This window comes from Mustelus asterias, chromosome 8 (assembly GCF_964213995.1).
Source record: "Mustelus asterias chromosome 8, sMusAst1.hap1.1, whole genome shotgun sequence".
NCBI classification, from domain to species: Eukaryota; Metazoa; Chordata; class Chondrichthyes; order Carcharhiniformes; family Triakidae; genus Mustelus; species Mustelus asterias.
The window spans coordinates 119,854,216-119,876,564 of NC_135808.1; the positions used below are offsets into that span (position 1 = coordinate 119,854,216).

At 46.1% G+C, this 22,349-nt stretch overlaps 1 protein-coding gene across 1 annotated transcript in view; it reads left to right on the forward strand.

The window, feature by feature from the left end:
- abca4b (ATP-binding cassette, sub-family A (ABC1), member 4b) overlaps positions 1 to 22,349 on the forward strand; it is a 136,857-nt gene that overhangs the window by 36,623 nt on the left and 77,885 nt on the right. Inside the window, exons 11-16 of the mRNA XM_078218844.1 lie at positions 2,471 to 2,668; positions 5,738 to 5,943; positions 13,004 to 13,180; positions 15,813 to 16,035; positions 17,746 to 17,967; positions 19,772 to 19,976. Of these exons, the coding sequence (XP_078074970.1) occupies positions 2,471 to 2,668; positions 5,738 to 5,943; positions 13,004 to 13,180; positions 15,813 to 16,035; positions 17,746 to 17,967; positions 19,772 to 19,976 (1,231 nt within the window). The remainder of the gene's footprint in view (positions 1 to 2,470; positions 2,669 to 5,737; positions 5,944 to 13,003; positions 13,181 to 15,812; positions 16,036 to 17,745; positions 17,968 to 19,771; positions 19,977 to 22,349) is intronic.

Here is a 22,349-nt window from a genome sequence, read left to right on the forward strand (position 1 = left end):
GGGTGTCGTAGTTTGCAGGAAGACTTAGACAGGTTGCAAAGTTGGGCCGAGAGGTGGCGGATGGAGTTTAATGCGGAGAAGTGTGAGGTAATTCACTTTGGTAGGAATAACAGATGTGTTGAGTATAGGGCTAACGGGAGGACTTTGAATAGTGTGGAGGAGCAGAGGGATCTAGGTATATGTGTGCATAGATCCCTGAAAGTTGGGAATCAAGTAGATAAGGTTGTTAAGAAGGCATATGGTGTCTTGGCGTTTATTGGTAGGGGGATTGAATTTAGGAGTCGTAGCGTTATGTTGCAAATGTACACAACTCTGGTGCGGCCGCACTTGGAGTACTGTGTGCAGTTCTGGTCCCCACATTACAGGAAGGATGTGGAGGCTTTGGAGAGGGTGCAGAGGAGGTTTACCAGGATGTTGCCTGGTATGGAGGGGAGATCCTATGAGGAGAGGCTGAGGGATTTGGGATTGTTTTCGCTGGAAAGGCGGCGGCTAAGAGGGGATCTTATTGAAACATATAAGATGATTAGAGGTTTAGATAGGGTGGATAGTGATAGCCTTTTTCCTCTGATGGAGAAATCCAGCACGAGGGGGCATGGCTTTAAATTGAGGGGGGGTAGTTATAGAACCGATGTCAGGGGTAGGTTCTTTACCCAGAGGGTGGTGAGGGATTGGAATGCCCTGCCAGCATCAGTAGTAAATGCGCCTAGTTTGGGGGCGTTTAAGAGATCCGTAGATAGGTTCATGGACGAAAAGAAATTGGTTTAGGTTGGAGGGTCACAGTTTTTTTTTTTAACTGGTCGGTGCAACATCGTGGGCCGAAGGGCCTGTTCTGCGCTGTAATGTTCTATGTTCTATGTTCTATGTTCTAAATGTGATTGAATGTTTTGAGCATGTAACCAAGTGTGTGGATGAGAGTAGTGCGGTTGATGTCGTTTACATAGATTTCAGCAAAGCCTTTGACAAAGTCCCACATGGGAGACTTATTAAGAAGGCTAATGCACATGGGATACAGAGTGATCTGACACGGTGGATTCATAATTGGCTTAGCAGTAGGGTGGTGACAAATGGCTGCTTTCATGACTGGAGGCCAGTGACCAGTGGCGTACCACAGGGATCCGTGCTGGGCCCCCTATTGTTCGTCATTTATATAAATGACATAGATGACTATGTGGGGGGTAGGATCAGTAAGTTTGTCGATGACACAAAGATTGGCCGGGTGGCTAACAGTGAGGGTGAGTGTCTTGGGTTACAGGAAGACATAGATGAGATGGTCAAAGGGCCGGATAAATGGTAGATGGAATTTAACCCTGAGAAGTGTGAGGTGATGCACTTTGGAAGGAGTAATTTGATAAGGAAGTATACTATGAAAGGTCTGACACTGGGAACTTCCGAAGAACAAAGGGACCTTGGCATGTTTGTCCATAGATTCCTGAAGGCAGAAAGGCAGGTTAATAAGGTGGTGAAAAAGGCATATGGCACACTCGCCTTCATCAATCGGGGGTATAGATTAAAAAAGCAGAGAGGTCATGATGGAGTTGTATAGAACTTTGGTGAGGCCAAGCTGGAGTACTGGGTACAGCTCTGGTCGCCACATTATAGGAAGGATGTGAACACGCCAGAGGAGGTGCAGAGGAGATTTACCAGGATGCTGCCTGGGATGGAACATTTAAGTTATGAAGAGAGGTTGGTTAGACGTGGGTTGTTTTCATTGGAGCCGAAAAGACTGAGGGGCGACCTGATTGAGGTGTCCGTGATTATGAGGGGCATGGACAGGGTGGATAGGGAGCAGCTGATCCCCTTAGTTGAAGGGTCAGTTACGAGGGGACACAAGTTAAAAGTGAGGGGTGGGAGGTTTAGGGGGGATTTGAGGAAAAACTTTTTTACCCAGAGGGTGGTGACAGTCTGGAATGCGCTGCCTGGGAGGGTGGTGGAGGCGGGATGCCTCACATCCATTAAAACGTACCTGGATGAGTACCTGGCAAGCCATAACATTCAAGGCTATGGGCCAAGTGCTGGCAAGTGGGATTAGGTGGGCAGGTCAGGGCATTTCATGCATCGGTGCAGACTCGATGGGCCGAAAGGCCTCTTCTGCACTGTAGTATTCTGTGATTCTGTCTGCGTGGGTTTCCTTCGATTACTCCAGTTTCCTCCCATAGTCCAAAAATGTGTGGGTTAGGTTGATTGGCCATGCTAAATTGCCTCTTAGTGTCAGGGGCATTAGCAGGTTAAATTTGAGGGGTTACAGGAATAGGGCCTGGGTGGGATTGTGATCGGTGCAGACTGGATGGGCCAGACAGTCTCCTGCACTGCAGGGATTCTATGATTTTAAGATGAGAATTGTTGAAGGTAGTCCAAAATGGAAAATGTTCTCAGTAACAATGTGAACCTTCGCAGGCACAACATTCCCAACGCAATTTTTTAAAAAATTAATGTTTTTGGTAACACTTACTGCTCTCTTTATTTCACACAGGATTCGATAAGAAACCCCACAGTCTCATACTTCATTAACAGACAACTAGAGGACATCGACTTGACAGCAGGCGACATCCTCAACTTCCTACACAACAGACAGTCCTTCGAACGTGCAGAACGCATGCCAAGCTTTTCCTGGCAAAATGTTTTTAATGTAACAGACCAGCTCATAAGCCTATTCAATAATTACATGGAGGTAAGAAAATGGCAGAATTTGGCTGGAAACAGGATTGTGTGGCCAAGATTCATTATTGTTTTAGCTGCACCTGTTTTTGCTGGATACAGCCAGTAGAGGTTCATTTTGACAAACGAAGCATCTCAGCTTTGTACAATGTGCACGTGGGCATTGCTGGCTACAATGCCTTCATCCCTCGAATGAGCCTGGTAAATATTCCAGGAACTGCCTCCAATGCTAGTATATTACTGTGTAAATATGACAAACTGTCTCCAGCAATTCTGGATACCAATGCCATGGTCAGTTATCACAGGAATCCCCTATATTTGTGCTCTAATCCTATTGGTCACTATCAGCCTTCAAGAAGGTGTTGTGAATTCCTGCTAGCCATGTGAAGGGTTTTCCCACAGTCCTAATAGGGAGGAAGTTCCATGACTTTGATCCAAAGACAATGAAGGAACAACCACATTTTCCAAGTCAGGATGATGTGCAACTTGGAGGTCACAGTGCTCCCATCCCCCTGCGTGCCCTGCTCTCCTGCCTGACTCTTCATCTTTTGTCTTCCATTCACAAGCTCATCCTGAAACACTCGTAAACGCCCTTATCCTAACTCGCACTGAGTCCCCTTCACCCATCACTTTTGTGCTTGCTGCTTACATTGGAAGCCAGTCCATCATTGCCTCAATTTTAAGATTTTCAAGCTCGTGTTAAATCCGTCCAGGGCCTTTCCCCTTCCCATCTCTGTAACCTCTTCCAACCTGACATCCCTCAGAGAATCTCTCGTGAATACCTCACTTTCTATTCGCCACCATTGGCAGCCGTGCCATTAGCCTTCTGGGCCTTAAGCTTTGAAATTCCTTCACCAAACTCCTTTGTCTCGCTACTTCTCTCGCCTCCTTTAAGATGTGACTTGAAACCCACCACTTTGACTCAGCATGAAGCCACCTGTCCAGATGTCATCTTCTTTAACTCGAATAACGTTTTTTTGTCTGATTACGATCCCGTGAAGTACCATGGGATATTTTATGAAGTTACGGGTCCTTCCTAAATGCAAGTTGTTGTTATTTTCTTTCATTCCGATTCAAGAGGTCCTTATCTCAGTTGAGGACCAACACTTCTTGGCTGAGAAGCTGGTTGTCTAGTGGAATGCTGCGTTTCCATTGCATTGGCTCCAACGTCAGTGTTGGTGGCCTCAGCTTTCAATAGTCTTCTCTTTAATGTTTAATAAAATCAAATAAACTGTGCCAACACATTGTTTTGATGCCAGTTTGAAACGGGAGAATTTCACCATGTGTTTACGTAAGAATTTAATTCCCTGGCAACCATATTTACTTCAATGATCATCCAATCAGTTGATAAGGTGTCTTGACATTGTTACAACAGTTTGACATGAGGGATTAAAAGCCTTATCAAGACTTTGAGGCAAAGTAATTGAGGGTTAATGTTTCCCAATAACTCGTTCAGAAAAATAAGCTCTAGGTTGTTACCTATCTCCAAATTTGCAATCCTTGACAATTTAGTGAAATCTACCTGTATTATTCTGGCGCCTACTTACCCTCCTTGTCAGGAGAATTATTAATTTTCTTTCCAATGCTTTTACTTTTGGAAAATGTACTGGAGAAGCTCCCGTTTAATTTATCTTTTCAAAGATCATGAAATGGATATAAGTGAGAAAAACCATTCCGATCACATTCGTTCACACATCTGTAACATTCTACAGTTGTTGCCTATCTACAATCCAACTGTCTCTGAAAAGGTTTCAAGATGTCCGCTCCTCTCTCCAAACACGAAACTCCATTTCATAGAATCCCTACAATGCAAAAAGAGGCCATTCAGCCCCTCGAGCCTGCACCGACAATGTCCCACCCAGACTCTATCCTTGTAATCCCATGTATTTACCCTGCTAATCTCCCTGACACAAAGGGGCAATTTAATCATGGCCAATCAACCTAACCTGCACACCTTTGGATTGTGGGAAGAAACTGGAGCACTCGGAGGAAACCCACATGGGGAAAACATGCAAACTCCACGTTGAACCTGGGTCCCTGGCACTAAGAGGCATCAGTGTGAACCACTGTGCCACCGTGCCATGCAGTACTAGCCACTGTGCCACCATGCCACGCGTTGATCACTTTTACAAGAGGAGTTTTCTGATGTCAATCATTTATTTTTCAGTTTGAAACTTGTGTCCCTTTGTCCTACAGTCAAAGTTCAATTTAAAATAGTTTTCCAGAGAGGATTTGCCATTTTATCAAATGAGTGGGTAAGATTAGGATGGCACGGTAGCACAGTGGTTAGCAATGCTGCCTCACAGCGTCACGGACCCGGATTCAATTCCCGACTTTGTGTCACTGTCTATGTGGAATCTGCACGTTCTCCCCGTGACTGCATAGGTTTCCCCCGGGTGCTCTGGTTTCCTCCCACAGTCCGAAAGACATGCTGGTTAGGTGTATCAGCCATACTAAATTCTCCTTCAGTGTACCCAACAGGTGTCGGAGTGTGGAGACTAGGGGATTTTTCACAGTAACTTCATTGCAGTGTTAATGTAAGCCTATATGTGACACTAATAAATAAATTTTAAAAGATGGGTGAAGGAACCCAGTGATGTCTGCCTCTTCACTTCGCTGAGTCACTCCTTAAAACCAACCTCCTAGGCTTTTGGTCCTCTGCCCCTAATATAAGTAAAGTAAAGTTTATTTATTAGTTACAAGTAAGGCTTACATTAACACTGCAATGAAGTTACTATGAAATTCCCTGAGTCGCCACAGTCCAGCGCCTGTTTGGGCCAATGCACCTAACCAGCACGCCTTTCAGAACGTGGGAGGAAAATATGTGGCTCGGTGGTATATTTTGTTTTATGACACTCCTGTGAAGTACCTTGAGACATTTTATTATGTTAAAAATGTGAAGTTTTGGTTTTGGATGAGTGACAAGTAGCCTGATAACTTAAGGACAGCACTAGGGGTCAAGAAGGTTAATTACTGGTTTGCATTTTAAGCAAATACGTAGGGCACTGTTAACTGCTATCTTTTCACTCTGTTATTTGCTAAACCGTACCTTTGGGGTCATAACCTCTTTTGTTGTTTGCAGTGTTTAAACCTGGATAAATTTGAAGGCCTTTCAGATGAGGGGCAGCTCACCCACCGAGCCCTTTATCTGTTGGAGGAGAACAAGTTTTGGGCTGGGATTGTGTTTATGGACTTGTATCCCTGGTCGAGCAAGCTGCCAACTCACGTGAAGTACAAAATCCGAATGGACATCGATGCAGTGGAGAGGACAAATAAAATAAAAGACAGGTCAGTTTCACCGACAAGATTAGGAGACCCACTCACTGAAACACACCAACAACTGCAAACTCTCAGCAAGAGACCAAATTCGTCCCAGTGATGGCAATGTCCAAACTGTTTATCCGGCAGTAAGGATACTTGGGGAGGCAATGGCCTAGTGGTATTATCGCTCAACTATTCATCCAGGAACTCAGCTAATGTTCTGGGGACCCGGGTTTGAATCCTGCCACGGCAGATGTGGAATTTGAATTCAATTTTAAAATATCTGGATATTTTAAAATAAAACCATTGACGATTGTCGGAAAAACCCATCTGGAGTTCGCTAATGTCCTTTAGGGAAGGAAATCTGCTGTCCTTACCTGGTCTGGCCTACATGTGATTCCAGAGCCACAGCAATGTGGTTGACTCTTAAATGCCTTCCAAGGGCAACTAGGGATGGGCAATAAATGCTGGCCCAGCCAGCAACATCCATGTCCCATGAGTGAATAAAAAAAACAGTTGCAAGCAATAAAAGAACTAACTTCACCAAGTAAATCAAAGAAAAAGAGTTTAACAAAGAAACTTCATTACACCAGCACTCAGGCCACACGAGCTCCCCACAATCCCCATCTGCTTTCTATTTATACCAGGTCAGCTGACCATCACATCATTTTGCCATTGGTTACATGGCCGGTATTTTACGATCTCGTTCGGGTGAGGCTCGTAAAATCCTGCCCAAGGCCAACGGAGAATTCTATTCTGTGAGTCTCGCCCGCCCCGAAATCGGGGCAGGCCATAGAGTCATAAAATCGTAGAGGTTTACAGCATGGAAACAGGCCCTTTGGCCCAACTTGTCCATGCTGCCCTTTATTTTAAACCCCTAAGCTTGGCGTGTGGGTAAAATTCTGTCCAATGTCTACCAGGTCAGCTGACCCTCACAGCACATTACCGTTGGCTACATTATCACAGATTCCAATGTTGTTATTGGTTACATTACAACGCAAACTATGACCGACCGGCATTGCAGCAACTTTAACCTTGTCCACCTGATCCAAACCCCAAGGACGCGCTCTCCCATAGTCCTCCCTGAACTGGAGCAGCATCTTCAGTTCGAATGCAACCAATGGTTGAAGAAAATGCAAAGTACCGGTGTATTTTCAGTTGGATAGGGCCCATTGAAATTTAATGCCACAATGTTATTGGGAAGGTGCAGGGTACTGGCAGGGGTGGTGACAGGCTGAGTGATTTCACCACACTCCCAACATCAATACCATATATTGTACACTAGAGCGAAAGGGCTGGAGATGCTGGTAATAGAAGCCAAATATGCTGACAATATTCAGCCGGCTCTGGTAGCATCTGCGGAGAGAAAAAAAGAGACTTTCCATCAGAACTGAGGTGGAGGAATGGGGCAGGTTGATTAGAGGTGGCGGAGTGATGAGTGAATGATCGCCTCCAAGGTTTGGCAGAGGATCGTAAGGATAGGGCGAAGCAAAGCCATAAATAGATTTGAAAACTTTTAGAAGGCTTTGCTCAGCCCCCAGGATGTTTTTGGCTCGGCTAATAGAAACTAGCAAGGAGAGTGACAAGTAAACGTACATAACCATAGGGTGGCACGGTGGCACAGTGATTAGCACTGCTGTCTCATAGCACCAGAGACCCGGGTTCGATTCCTGGTTTGGGTCGCTATCTGTGTGGAGTTTGCACATTCTCCCCGTGTCCCGCGTGGGTTTCCTCCGGGTGGTCCGGTTTCCTCCCACAGTCCAAAGATGTGCAGGTTAGGTTGATTGGCCGTGCTAAATTGTCCCTTAGTGTCAGGGGATAGGTGTTACGGGGATAGGGCCTGGGTAGGATTGTTGTCGCCTGCATGCTCGATGGGCCGAATCGCTCCACTGTAGGGATTCTATAATAACCGCAACCTCCCCCCCCCCCCCGAACTCCCCTACCCTGCAAAGCCTTGAACTAAAGATGAGGGTGCTTTCTTTGGTTGAGGTGAAGGTTGTGTAGGTCCCATGGATTCTACATCGCCAGCCCCATCCCCTGTACTCTGCATAGTTTTAGCATCTAATTTTCAAAAAAAAAACAAAGCCTTTGCTAAGCTGGCATTTTATAGTGGGCCAAACGGTACAATAAAAGTCTTGCCCATTGGCAGGGACATGAAGTCTAATGGCAGGAGCTCAGGACATTGGAACTCAATTCATTCTCTCCTCGAATTGTAACACATACAATGGATTATTGTTTCACATGGTAACTCAAAGCAAGAGCAAGTTGAATGGTCCCCAACGACTGCTGATTCCACTCAGTTTTGGTGGAGCTATTTCTTTATCATTCCTTTTTGTTTCGTGACGTTTTGTTTCACCTTATCAACCGTTCCGCATGGCCAAATGTAACAGATTTGTATCTTCATTGACTGGGCAATAATCTTGTAGAGTGGATCGCCCTCCCTTTAAAGAACTAATGTGATTTTCGTTCCATTTCACTGAAGATCAAAATCTACCCCGTAGTGTTCTATTTTCCTGTGTAATGAAACATGCCACTCACTTGCGCCTCTCTCACCAATAGAATCTCCATTCCAACAGCCTCCAGCCCAGTTCCACTGCCAACTCCACGCAGAAGAGAACACAGGATGGCTTGCTCTCTCGAATGAACAGTAATACAAAAATAATGTTGAACTGCATAATCTGATCTTTTCACTAGCGTGAGAATGCACCAGTGCCAAAAGTGGGATTTATGCTATTATCATAGGGCTGCTGTGATTAAATCAGAGCAGTAACTTGGTCAGAAATCTTATGCTGCAGTTGTTGTGATGGTTCAGTGGGCAATGACACTACATAGTGTGGACTTGGGCCATTCAGATTTGGAAGGTCTTCAAGATTGATGTCTGGCCTGTACTAAGTTACCTGATAATAGTTGAACGGTGGAATTGCCCCACATTTTCAGAGGTAAAGAGGGAAATGTGAGCTGGGGCAACCGCTCCTGATTGCAGTCCGGTGAGCTCTATTGTAAAATGCATTTGTGTGGGCATTTACTACGGACAGCAACTGGCCAAGGTGTGGTGTCCCATGTCCAAAGGTGTGCGGGTTAGGTTGATTGGCCATGATAAATTGCCCCTTAGAGTCAGGGGGATTAGGAGGGTAAATATGTGGGGTTACAGGGATAGGACCTGGGTGGGATTGTTGTCTGTGCAGACTCAATGGGCCGAATGGCCTCCTTCTGCGCTGGAGATTCTATGATTGTATGTGGGTACCTGGTCTGACAATACTAACTGGGTTCAGGTGTGAAGGATAATCACTTGGGGGATGTGCCAAAGGATTGTCAGCGTCTTTGGACTTGACCATCACCACCTCCTCCTTTATATACGTCTCCTCACACTCCCAGCTGGCCTTGTTCATTCATCTGCTCTGTCCAGCCGCAAATTCCTCCACAGCTTCACTCACTCTGCTTCTGCAACCTCCTCCGGTCCTATGCGTACCCGTGCTCTATGGTCATGTAACCATAGAAATGGAAGGCTGCAGAAAGAGGCCATTCAGCCCATCATGTCCGTGCTGGCCAGAAAAGAAGAAAAAAGAAACTAGCTACTCATCTTTAATCCCATTTTCCAGCACCTGTTCCCTAGTCTTGCAGGTTCCAGCAGCTCAGATACAGATCCAGGTACATTCTAAATGAGTTGAACATTTCAGCCTCAACCACCAACTGAGGCAGTGAATTCCAGATGTTCACCACCCTCTGGGTCAAAGTATTCCCTCGAATCCTTCCACCAATCACCCTAAATCTATGCTCCGCAGTAATTGACCCCTCAGCCGGGGGAAACAAGTCTTTCCCTGTCTAGGCCTGTCTACCCTGTCTAGGCCTCTCATAATTTTGTTCACTTCAATTCAGTCACCCCTTATCCTCCTCTGTTCTAAGGAAAACAACCCCAGCCTATCCAATCTCTCCTCATCGCTGCAATTTTCAAACCCCAGCAATATTCTTGTAAATCTCCTCTGCACTTTCCCCAGAGCAATTATGTTCTTCCTGTAATGCAGTGGCCTGAACTGTGCACAAAATTCCAGTGTGGCCTAACCAGCGTTTTGTACCGTTCCAGCATTATATCCCTGATTTTGTATTCAATACCTCGCCCAATGAAGGAAAGCATTCCACACACTTTCTTGTCCACCTTGTCCACTTGACCAGCTACTTTCAAGGACCTGTGGCCATGCACTCCGAGGTTTCTCACTTCCTGAACCCCTCTCAATATCTTCTCGTTTATTGCAAATTCCCTTGCTTTCTGTGTTGGTACAGGCATTAGACATCCCCACAAAACTCTTTGACATTCTTCAGTATATCCAACCCTCTACTTCTGACGCCATTTTAAAAGTGGTCTTAAGACCCATCTATTCGGCACATTTGTAGGATGTCTGTCTACTCTCTCACAAAGGCTCAGTCACTGTACTGTTTTATTTCCCCTCTGTGGAGGCTGTTGACTGCTGGTGAGAATGGGGTAGAAGTCCTGGAGGTTGATGACTCAGCTGACAGAAATACCGAGGGGGATTTTACAAGGCACTGTGGGTCCTTCCAACCCTGCCACTCCCCAGCTAAAATATTGGGGAGGAGCTTGTCCACCATCCCGACAGCCACCTGCAGAGCTGGGCAGCACGGTGGCACAGTGGTTAGCACTGCTGCCTCACAATTCCAGGGACATGGGTTCGATTCCCAGCTTGGGTCACTGTCTGTGTGGAGTTTGCATGTTCTCCCCATGTCCGCGTGGGTTTCCTCCCACAGTCCAAAGATGTGCAGGTTAGGTGCATTGGCCATGCTAAATTGCCCCTTAGTGTCCCAGGATGCATAGGTTAGAGGGATCAGCGGGGGTAAATATTTTGGGATTACGGGGATAGGAACTGGGTGGGATTGTTTTTGGTGCAGACTCAATGGGCTGAATGGCCTTCTTCTGCACTGTAGGGTTTCTATAATGCTGGAGTAGTGTTAATTTCTTTAAGGCAAGATTTCTGCACCTTTTTTGGGAGAAGTCCTGTCTCCGAGAGCTGCCGGCTGGTCGGATGGCTGATAACTCTGCCATCTCAATAGCGCCAGCTGAGTGCGGTGGCTACTGCTGGCACTGCAGGCAATCCCACAATGTTAAGGAGCCCAGGTAAATCTGGTGTTGGAGGGGTAGGGAAGGGGGGTTCTCGGTGAGGGACGGGCGGTAGGGGGCCAGGTTCAGGAGTCCAGGAGGAGGTTAACGGTTGGAGTGGGGCAGGGAGGATTGGACCCAGGGAGCTGTAAAAGGAGGTTTCCCCTGCCGCTTCATTTCCAGTCACCTGTCCGTGCAGTTAAAGCTGCCGTATGGTGTTGGCCTCTGTTCACTGTGGGTAAAATAGAGGGCAGAATGAGGCCCTTAAGTGAAGGCTTCAATAGGACCAAGGGTGGAAGGGCCTCCTGACACCTCTCCCTCATAAAATTTCAGACAGGGTGAGGGCGACAGAAAGGCCACCTGCTTGATTTTACACCCCCCTCCCCCACCCCGCCCCACCTTCAAACCTGCTCCTGGGGGGGGGGGGGGGGGGGCAGTAAAACCCAGCGTAATGTGTGTCCCTTATTCGTCACTATGGGTGATAGGGTATAAATGTAGGTCTATTATTCAACAACGAGTGATAATGATAAATAGAATTAACTAATCAGAATAGTAATGGTTTGTTTGTTTAAGGTATAACCCTCTATAAATCCACTGCTGGCTTATGTAATATTGATGTCTGCACGTCCAGTTTTGCAGCATGACGTTATAATGAAGGGTTAGGATCAGATAATGTTTCCTTTAAATGAATGAAAGGCCAGTAATATTTCAGTCTCAGGAATGATAATCACAAACTACTTGAACCATTCATAAGTTCACAAGATATAGGAGCAGAATTAGGCCATTCGGCCCATCGAGTCCACTCTGCCATTCGATCATGGCTGATTTGCTCCTCATCCCCATTTCCTGCCTTCTCCCCATAACCCTTCAACCCATTACCAATTAAAAATCTGTCTAACTCCTCCTTAAATTTACTCACTGTCCCAGCATCCACCGCACTTTGGGGTCGTGAGTTCCACAGATTCACAACCCTTTGTGAGAAGTAGTTTTTCCTCAACTCTGTTTTAAATTTGCTACCCCTTATCCTAAGACTATGACCTCTCGTCCTAGAATACCCCACAAGAGGAAGCATCCGCTCCAAGTCTACTTTATCCATACCTTTTATCATCTTGAATACCTCAATTTGATCTCCCCTCATTCTTCTAAATTCCAGAGAGTGTCGGCCTAAACTGTTCAATCTCTCTTCATACGACAAACCCCTCATCTCTGGAATCAATCTAGTGAATTGACATTCTCGTGGCTAAGATCACCTAAAGCTCCCAATTAAATAATAATCCTACAGCAGATCACAAGATACATTTGAAAGGCTATTTAACGCATTTTAGATTACCAACAATTCCAGAAGAAACCTGGATTACATTATTGTAATTACAATCCAGCACCCCATCACCAACCCAACTGTGCACTTGGATTCATTTCCTTAATCTCTTTTGAAAAATATTCCATGCATTGATCTGTCACTCTACAAAGAAGAACGGCCGGTCTTTAATTTGGTCTTTCATTAGTTTGAACCTGCTCCCCCCCACCCCCATGACCTCCTATTTATTCCATTATTAGTCCCAATTTTCTTTTAGTGTGTGCAACGATCACCAAGCCAGGCAATAGCTTCCGCAGTGGCTAAATGGAGCTCTCGGAGCCTCTGCTGAATTTTGATGGGGCGATTGTCTTCAATGATGTGAGCCATTGACTGGGATGCACCACAGCTTTAGTTCGGGTTCCCTGCAAAGCCCCACTTGTGCCGATTTGCTGCACAAAAGCCTTGGTCAGTGCGGACACGGTTGAGGAGTACCCAATGTTGGTGTGGCAGATTGACGCCGGGTGGGTGGGCTGTGGGATCTATGTGGGTTTTTAATGGTAGTGTGTTGGTTCCATTCCTGCGGCCATAGGGCCTGTGATGTTATTCTTTGGCACAGTGGTCCTAGCCAGACAGATCCAGTTATTCTATATGTTCTGTGGATTCAATAAGTGTTTCTGCTTCAGGTACTGGGACCCAGGCCCAAGAGCTGACCCGATGGAGGACATGCGCTATATCTGGGGAGGTTTTGCTTATTTACAAGACATGATTGAACATGGAATTATCAAGACTCAGACTAACATTGATGTGCCATCAGGGATCTATGTCCAGCAGATGCCATATCCCTGTTTTGTGGATGACATGTGAGTAAAGTTGTATTTGATATTTTTATTAAAAGTTTCTGAGTTTTTTAAAATTGTTATAACTTCAAAATGTTGCAAGTGACTGAATCATAGGATCCCAGCAGTGCAGAAGGCCATTCGGCCCATCGAGCCTCCACCCGACAACAATCCCACCCAGGTCCGATCCCCGTAACCCCACATATTTACCCTGCTAATCCCCCTGACACTGAGGGGAAATTTACCATGGCCAATCAACATAAACCACACATCTTTGGACTGTGGGAGGAAACCCATGCAGACACGGGGAGAATGTGTAACTCCACACAGGCAGTGACCCGAGGCTGGAATCGAACCCGGGTCCCTGGCACTGTGAGGCAGCAGTGCTAACCACTGTGCCACCATGCCAACAGCTGGTGATGAGGTTCACCCACCGAGGTGCTAGCTGCCGAAGGTTTTTGCACTGGAATTTCTGACATGAGGTTCACTCCTGGGAGAGTGAAAGCTATGATTTTAGTCCTGACACACTGCCATAAATAAAGGAGGTCTTTTTAAGTGAAGCATGTTCTGGAATGGCTGCTATGCAAGGTAATGGACATTCTGAAACACCGCCATGAAGCATCCCACACCCTGGTTTCAACTCTTGAACACAATCTCTCCTGTGATTCAAGTTTAGAAAATGTGGTACAAAAGCAAAGGGACAGCATGGTGGCACAGTAGTTAGCACTGCAGCCTCACAGCGACAAGGACCCAGGTTCAATTCCAGCCTTGGGCCACTGTCTGTGTGGAGTCTGCACGTTCTCCCCATGTCTGCGTGGGTTTCCTCTGAGTGCTTCGGTTTCCTCCCATAGCCCGAAAGACGTGCTGGTTAGGTGGATTGGTCATGCTAAATTGACCCTCGTGTCAAGGGGATTAGCAGGGTAAATGCGTGGGGATAGGGCCTGGGGGGCGGTTATGGTCAGTGTGGACTAGATGGATCGAGTGGCCTCATTCTGCACTGTAGAATTCTATGATTCTACTGTGGATGCTGGGAATCTGAAATGAAAACAGAAAGAGTTGGAAATATTCAGCAAGTCTGACAGCGTCTGTGGAGGGAGGAACAGAATTTTATATTTCAGACCTGTGGCCTTTGGGTTTTGATGAGAGGTCATAGGCCCGTACCATTGGAAGGGGTTCAATGGAGCCTGACAGAGTGGGTTATGGCGGGCAGCCCTGCATAAACCCGATGGGTGGCCATTCATCCCAGTGCCAGTGGAGACACTGACCCCCATTAAGTCCTGGCTGGGATTGGGCCGAGGTGGGGAACATGCCCGCTGGCTAATTAGGCTCATTATTGAGCCAGGTAAAGGTGATCACACTTGAGCCCACTGGGAATTAGTGGTGGCTGTGCCATTCTCCCAAACCCGCCTGGCCTGCCTGTGCCTCCTAAAGGTCACCAACAAAGCCTGTCGAGTTTTCCAATGGATTCCATTAGGGGTCCCTCTTGGCGTGCTTAGTGTCCTTAGGTAGGGGGTGCTGGCTAAGGGCCAGGCTCCTGGCCTGGCTTCAGACCCCCCCCCACTTCCCCTCCCACTTGTCAGTGACCCCCCCACCCCGACCCCCACCAAATCTGCTCCACTCAACTCTCTCCAAGGATCCCACAATGGCCTCTGGTGAAGGCCTCGCTGTATAACCAGCAGCAGACAACGCTCCCGGTGATGATGCCAGCAATGGAACCTCTGATTGGCTGGCATCATTTGGGGGAGAGGGGAGGGATTTCCCCTGCTGGGGTCGCAAAACCCAGGGAACCATGGAAACGATGCAGCACAGAAGGGGCCCATTCGGCCCATCTTGTCCATGCCGACCCAAAGACACCCAGGCGCACTTTCGAATCCCATCTTCCTGCACCCGACCCAGACGACCCACAAGGCTGACCAGTTAAGTGCCTGACAGACAATTTAATTTAATTTGGTGGGGCTTCCCCCTTGATAGCGACGCGGTTTCCCACTGGTTCTCCAACTGGTAGCCGGGACTCACCCTGGAAGCTTTCAGTTGAGCCGAAGAATTCTGTTTCTGCCTCCACAGATGCTGCCAGACCTGCTGAACATTTTAATTCAGAAAATGTGATGGTCTTAAAAATGAGTTCACAAGTCATTTGATTTGAACTCATCACAAAAAAATGCATCAGTGAAAGAATGGATTGTGGTGCAATGAAAATAATTAAAGTCGACTCAGATATTGGCTGGAAATTGCCGACCGTTCACACCCCGCGGCCGCTGCAAGAAAGGACGGGGAGTTTGGCGCTCAGCCAAATCCCCGTTCACTGCCACGGGAGGGGAGAATCCCACCGGCATGAACTAGGGCTGGAGAATTCCAGCCATGGTCTTTGCAGTGAGAGATAATAGAGTCTGAGTGAGGCAAATTGTGTGGAGGTGGGTCAGCTGATAAAAACCTTTGAGAAACCAATTCTTCAAATGGTAGAGGAGGATCCCATCAGCGAAGGCCAAGGAAAGTGGTCACTAGTGACAGCCTATATGTTAACGTTAAATATTAAATATTATTCATCTGTGCATGAATCGTCTTTTTCATTCAATACTTTTCTGCCTGAATTTTCCTGCTGCAACCTGCCCACTCTCCTTCCAACTTCCCGACGGCCCCGCTGATTTTCCCACCCCAGCTTCATGCTAGCACTAACCCGCTGCTTCCCAATGTTCATGGTGCTCTCCTGGATCTACTCCGTCTCCATGATCGTGAAGAGCATTGTGCTTGAGAAGGAGATGAGGCTGAAAGAGACCCTGAAACTCATGGGAGTCAGTAACTGGGTGCACTGGGTCACCTGGTTCATCGACAGCTTCACCATGATGGCTGCCAGTACAGTGCTGGCCACTGTAGTGATTATGGTAAGAATTCAGACATCGGAACAATCTAAGCGTTTAGCATTCGCCCTCCGACAAGATCTCCTTATACAAGATGTAAACGTGAATACAGGCGGTGACCGAATAGGGTGATTACAAGCTACACTCCTGTGTCACAAAGCAAATAATATTAACACACAAGTTTCCTGTATTTGAAAGCTTTGCTTCTCACCAAATGGTGGCAATATGAGAAATTACCTCAACAAGTGACTATTGTCTAAGCTTATTTTAACTGGGCCTTTCTTCATCTTTGAACTTCGAATCCCAACAGTGCAGAAGGAGGTCATTTGGCCCATTGGGTCTGCACCCCTCTCCAACAGCAGCTTACCCAGCCCCATCACCCCCCCCTCCCCCCATATTTACCCCGCTAATCTCCCTAATCTACGCATCTTGGGATACTAAGGGTCATTTCACCAGCGCCAATCCGCCTAACCAGCACATCTTTGGAGTGTGGGAGGAAACTGGAGCACCTGGAAGAAACCCACGCAGACACGGGGAGAATGTGCAAACCCCACACAGACAATGGATTGGCCGTGCTAAAATTGCCCCTTAGTGGCCAAAGGATGTGCAGCCATGGTAAATGCGCAGCATTACGGGGATAAGATACTCTGTCAGAGAGTCAGTGCAGACTCGATGGGCTAAATGACCTTTTTCTGCTCTGAAGGGATTCTGAGATTCTGGTGTCAGTTGAGGGCTCCATGTCATTCTTTGAATAGCATCCTGGAATGCTTTACATCCACCAGAACAGGTAGCTATGGCCCTTGGTTTAACATCTCAACCAAAACAATGCACAATCCCCCTGGTCCTGCACCGCGTGCTCAGGACTAGATTATACAGTTCAACTTGAACCCACAATCTCCCAACCGACACCGCTGCCATGGTGACCCTTAGTCAGAGCATTTCATGGGATTGTCTGGCACAGATAGGTTTAACCATTCAACCATTTCATTGTCAATGGCCTCAGGGGATAGATAGGGCCTGGGTGGGATTGTGGTTGGTGCAGACTTGATGGGCCGAATGGCCTCCTTCTGCACTGTAGGGATTCTCTGGATTCTATGAGCTGGGCTCATGGTTCTTTGAAAATGAGGCCTCTTTGCTAGTGGATGCAGAAGGTGACAGTTGAACAAGACAATAGTCACATCTGTCCAGCTTCTGTTAATATATCGTAACAGAGAAGATTGTAGATTGATCCAAATATTCCCATTCCCCCCACCCCTGGCAGGTATTTCCAGCAGCAGATTCAGTGAGCCATTGGCTGCCGGTGGGATCTTCCAGTCCTGCCAAGTCTATGAGCTTGTGCATGGCTCGCGTGTCCCACCACCAGGAAACCTGCCACGGGGATTGACTTTAGTAGGACTGGAAGATCCTGTCGGCAGGAAGGGCTGGAAAATCCCACCCCGTGTTATTACTAATTACATGGGTCGAGTCTTATCCAACCATTAGCCTCCGAGTAAAAATATATAATTGGCTTCTGAGTTTAATTAGCACCATTGATATCATGAATTTAGACTTTAATTTATCAGTTATCCTGTGTATTGATTTAATGTCTACAAATCCGGCTGTGTAATATTACATTGCTACCAGGGTAATATTTGCTGCTGTGATCTGATCTTTCTCATAACCTCCAGAACATTATTCTACTCACCTGCTATCCTCTACAACTTGATTCATGCATCTTTTTTTCCCCCCTTACAGAGAGGAAACGTGCTTCACTACAGCAATTCTTTCCTTCTCTTTGCGTTTCTCCTGGTGTACACCGTGGCCACTATTATGCAGTGTTTCCTGTTGAGTGTGTTCTTCTCCAAGGCTAACCTGGCTGCAGCCTGCAGTGGGATCATTTACTTCACCCTCTACCTGCCTCACATCCTGTGCTACGCCTGGCAGGACCGCATGACCATAAACATGAAACTGGCCGCGGTAAGCTTAATGGGCTCAAACATTTAACCCTTTGAATAGTTCAACACCGATTCTCATTGACTCAGGAACAAAGACAATCACACCACAGTGGTTAGCACTGCTGCCTCACAGCGCCAGGGACCCGGGTTGGATTCCGGCCTTTGGTCACTGTCTGTGTGGAGTTTGCACATTCTCCCCGTGTCTGCTTGGGTTTCCTCCAGGTGCTCTGGTTTCCTCCCACAGTCCAAAGGTGTGCGGGTTAGGTCGATTGGCCATACTAAATTGCCCCTTTGTGTCAGCAGTATTTGCAGAGTAAATATATGGGGTTACAGGAATAGGGCCTGGGTGGGATTGGGCCAAATGCCCGTGACTGCTGAAGTGTTCCCCAACAGGCAGAGCAGTCACGGGCATTCAGCCTCTGATCTTCGGGTAAGCGTTCTCCAAGGTGGCCTCCACGACACACGACAACGCAGAATCGCTGAGCAGAAACTGATAGCCAAGTTCCGCACACATAAGGACGGCCTCAACCGGGATTTTGGGTTCATGTCACACTATCTGTAACCCCCACAACTTGCCTGGGCTTTGCTGAATCTCACTAACTGTCCTGTCTGGAGACAATACACATCTCTTTAACCTCTGCTTAACCCTCTCTCCACTCACATTGTCTGCACCTTTAAGACTTGATTACCTGTAAAGACTCGCATTCCAACCATTATTTTGTAAATTGAGTTTGTGTCTTTATATGACCTGTTTGTGAACACAACTCCCACTCACCTGATGAAGGGGCAATGCTCCGAAAGCTTGTGGCTTGTGTTACCAAATAAACCTGTTGGACTTTAACCTGGTGTTGTGAGACTTCTTACTGTTGTTAGTATAGCCATGATAGTTCATAAGGCAGAAGGTTGTGGCTTCAAGCCCTACTTGAGAGATTTGTGCACAAAATCTATACTCGTGCTCCAGTGATGAAGGAGGGCTACTCTGTCAGACGTGTCATCTTCCATTTAAAACATTCAGATGATGTTCCTGCCCGCTCTCCCCACTGGATATAAAAGTTTGCACTATTTCAAAGAAAGGCAAGAGAATTCTCTCCGGGGTTCTGGCCAACATTTATCCATATACCAGACCAAAAAAAAGTTTATCTGGATAGTACCACATTGAGACTTGTGGGACAGCGATATTTGCAAATTGGATGCATTACAACAATAACTACACTTGAGAAGTAACTCCTTGGTTACAAAGTGCTTTGGGATGTCCAGAAGTCCTAAAAGGCTCAGATGCCTGTGTGGAGTTTGCACATTCTCCCCGTGTCTGCGTGGGTTTCCTCCGGGTGCTTCGGTTTCCTCCCACAGTCCAAAGATGTGAAGGTTAGGTGGATTGGTCATGCTAAATGTGTGTGGTTATGGGGTTAGGGCGGAGGGGAGGGCCTGGGTAAGACGCTCTTTCGGGATGTTGGTGCAGACTCAATGGGCCGAATGGCCTCCCTCCTGCACTGTAGGGATTCTATAGTTATATAAATCCACGTTCTTTCTTTCCTCCTGGGGGCAGCTGCAGCTATTGGTATTCAAATAGTGTTGGTGAGAGGAGCAGAAACTGTGCCAATTGTAATGTTCTTCACTACGGGATGAACAGAGGGAATCAGAGCAGTGGCACTCGAAAGTTTGCTCCTCATCAAAACTATAATTTATGGTGATTCGATTTCAAAGACCAGAAACAGATCAGGAACAGTCTTCGCCACAGTTCAATACATAACATCTCACTGGAAGTTAAAGAGAATTATTGTGACGTGACCATTACTGAATTTTCTGTTCACTTCTTCACATTTCAGAGTTTGCTGTCTCCAGTGGCATTTGGCTTTGGCTCCGAGTATCTATCCCGTTACGAGGAGCAAGGTGCAGGACTTCAATGGGATAATATCCGTACCAGCCCCGTTGAGGGAGATGAGTACAGCATGCTGCTCTCCATCAAGATGATACTCTTTGATGCCTTTCTGTATGGAATACTTGCCTGGTATCTTGATGCTGTGTTTCCAGGTAAGATGAGAAGAGGTTAAATGTAGGATGTATCCTCAAAAGGAGATTATTTTTTTCCAGAAGTCTTAAGTCTTTGTTACAATGACGGTCTTCAAATAAATATTACTCAACCGAACTTTCACTGTGGCAACTCATTCACCAAAACATAACTTATATTTAAATCATACAAGGAATCACAAACACAGCCAGGTCCAACAATTTGATTGCAGTGATGTGATGGAGAATACTGATTTACCCAATTTCATTATATTGCAGGCTTTAATCTGCATATAGATTGCACAAATCAAATTAGTAACAAGACAGTAGGGAAGGAATTCCTGGAATGTATACAAGATGGTTTGCTGGACCAATTTGTTGAGGAACCAACTAGGAAACAGAATATCCTAGACTGGATATTGCACAATGAAAAAGGAATAATTGGCAATCTAGTAATGCAAGGAGGCTTGGGGATGAGCGACCATAACATGATAGAATTCTTCACCAAGATGGAGAGTGACATAGTTGAATTTGAGACTAGGTTCCTGAATGTTAATAATGGAAACTATGATGGTATGAGGTGCAAGTTTACTATAATGGATTGGGGAACATTACTTAAAGGAATGACGTTGAATAGGCAATGGCAAACATTCAAAGAGTACATGGGTGAATTGTTCATTCCTGTCTGGTGCAAAAGTAAAACAGGAAAAATGGCCAAACCGTGGCTTACAAGGGAAATTAGAGATAGTATTAGATCCAAGGAAAAGGCATACAAATTGTCCAGAAAAAAACCCAGCAGACCTGAGGATTAGGAGAAGTTTAGAATTCAGCGAGGGAGGACAAAGGGATTGATTAAAAAAGGGAGAATAGAGTACGAGAGTAAGCTTGCAGGGAAAACTGACTGTAAAATCTCCTCTAGCTATGTGAAGAGAAAAAGATTGGTGAAGCCAAATGTAGATCCCTTACAGTCACCTGTAATAGATCGCAGAGTGCATTGTAACTGTTTGTCTCTTGTGTGCTGTCGCTTGCTTTTTATTGCAAGAAAATAATTTGGAACAGACATGATAATTGGCCAGTTCTCGGACTAAATCTGAATCTCAAGTGTATCCGTTTTTGTGCCCACTGTCGAAGCTGGAGACATGATAGGGGAGAGAAGATCGACAGAATTCATGATCTAGGTTCTTAAACTTTGAGTCAAATGGACAATGTAGATGTATGGCATGACACAAAACACAGCATGGGATGAGGAAAATGCCTTATGAGGATAAACTGAGCAAACTAGGTCTGTATTCCCTGAAGTTTAGAAAGGAGGTGATCCAATTGAAAATATTAAATTCTTAAAGAGCTTGACAGGGTAAATGCTAAGAAAATGCTTCTCCTGACAGGGCACAGTTATTCTGAGATAGCCTTTCTTATCTGTGGACTCTAGGTATGGTACTTGGTTAGTAGACAGATTGGAGTCATACCTGCTTATTAGTACCACATCTAAACAGGTTATAGAGTAGGCACATAGCTCCTCGGCATGGTGTTCCAACCTCTCTCTCAACAGTCCAACATATGACTGACTGATGTCAGTGATCTATGTCACACATTAGCATATCCCATCAGTTAACTTGTGTCAACACAATTGTGGGTCAACCCACAGCATGTGGACTGCAGCATTCCAAGAAGACAGCTCACCACCATCTTCTCAAGAGCAACAAAGGATGGGTAATAAATGCTGGCCAGCCAGCAACGCCTGTGCCCCATGATTGAATTTTAAAAAACCTTTATACTACAGCAGTCTCAGGATAAGTGAATGATCAGTTTGGCTTCAGATGAGAAGAAGGTTCTTCACTCGAAGGTTTGTGAATTTGTGGAACTCCCCACCCCAGAAATCTGTGGATGTTCAATCATTGGGTGTATTCAGAACTGTGATGGATTGGTTTTAGATCTCAAGAGAATTCATGGATATGGGGATAGTGCGGAAAAGTGGAATTGAGATAGAGGATCAGCCATGATCTTGTTGGATGGTGATGTCTGTTGTAAGGGCCAAATGATCTGTTCCAGCTCCTGTTTCTTATGTTACTTTTATTTTTCGAGATTTCAGGCAAACAACCCCCACCCTTTCACACTGTGAATTGAGAGGTGTTCTCTTCCAAGTTGCTGATTTCTGTTGTCAGAAAACTGGGGACTGCTTCCTTGCATTGGCTATGAAGAAATTGGTCTCCCTGATCCAACACAGCATTTGTAGACCTTACTCAATGATCTTATTGGCTTTCAAAGCTTTGACTCACTTACAGCATGGCATACAGCTCCAAAAATCAAAACTCAGTTCCTAAAGCACGAAAGCCTCAATTTAAGACGTTTCAAAAGTCACCTCTTTCCTTCATACTTTAAAGGATTTGTGCAACATAA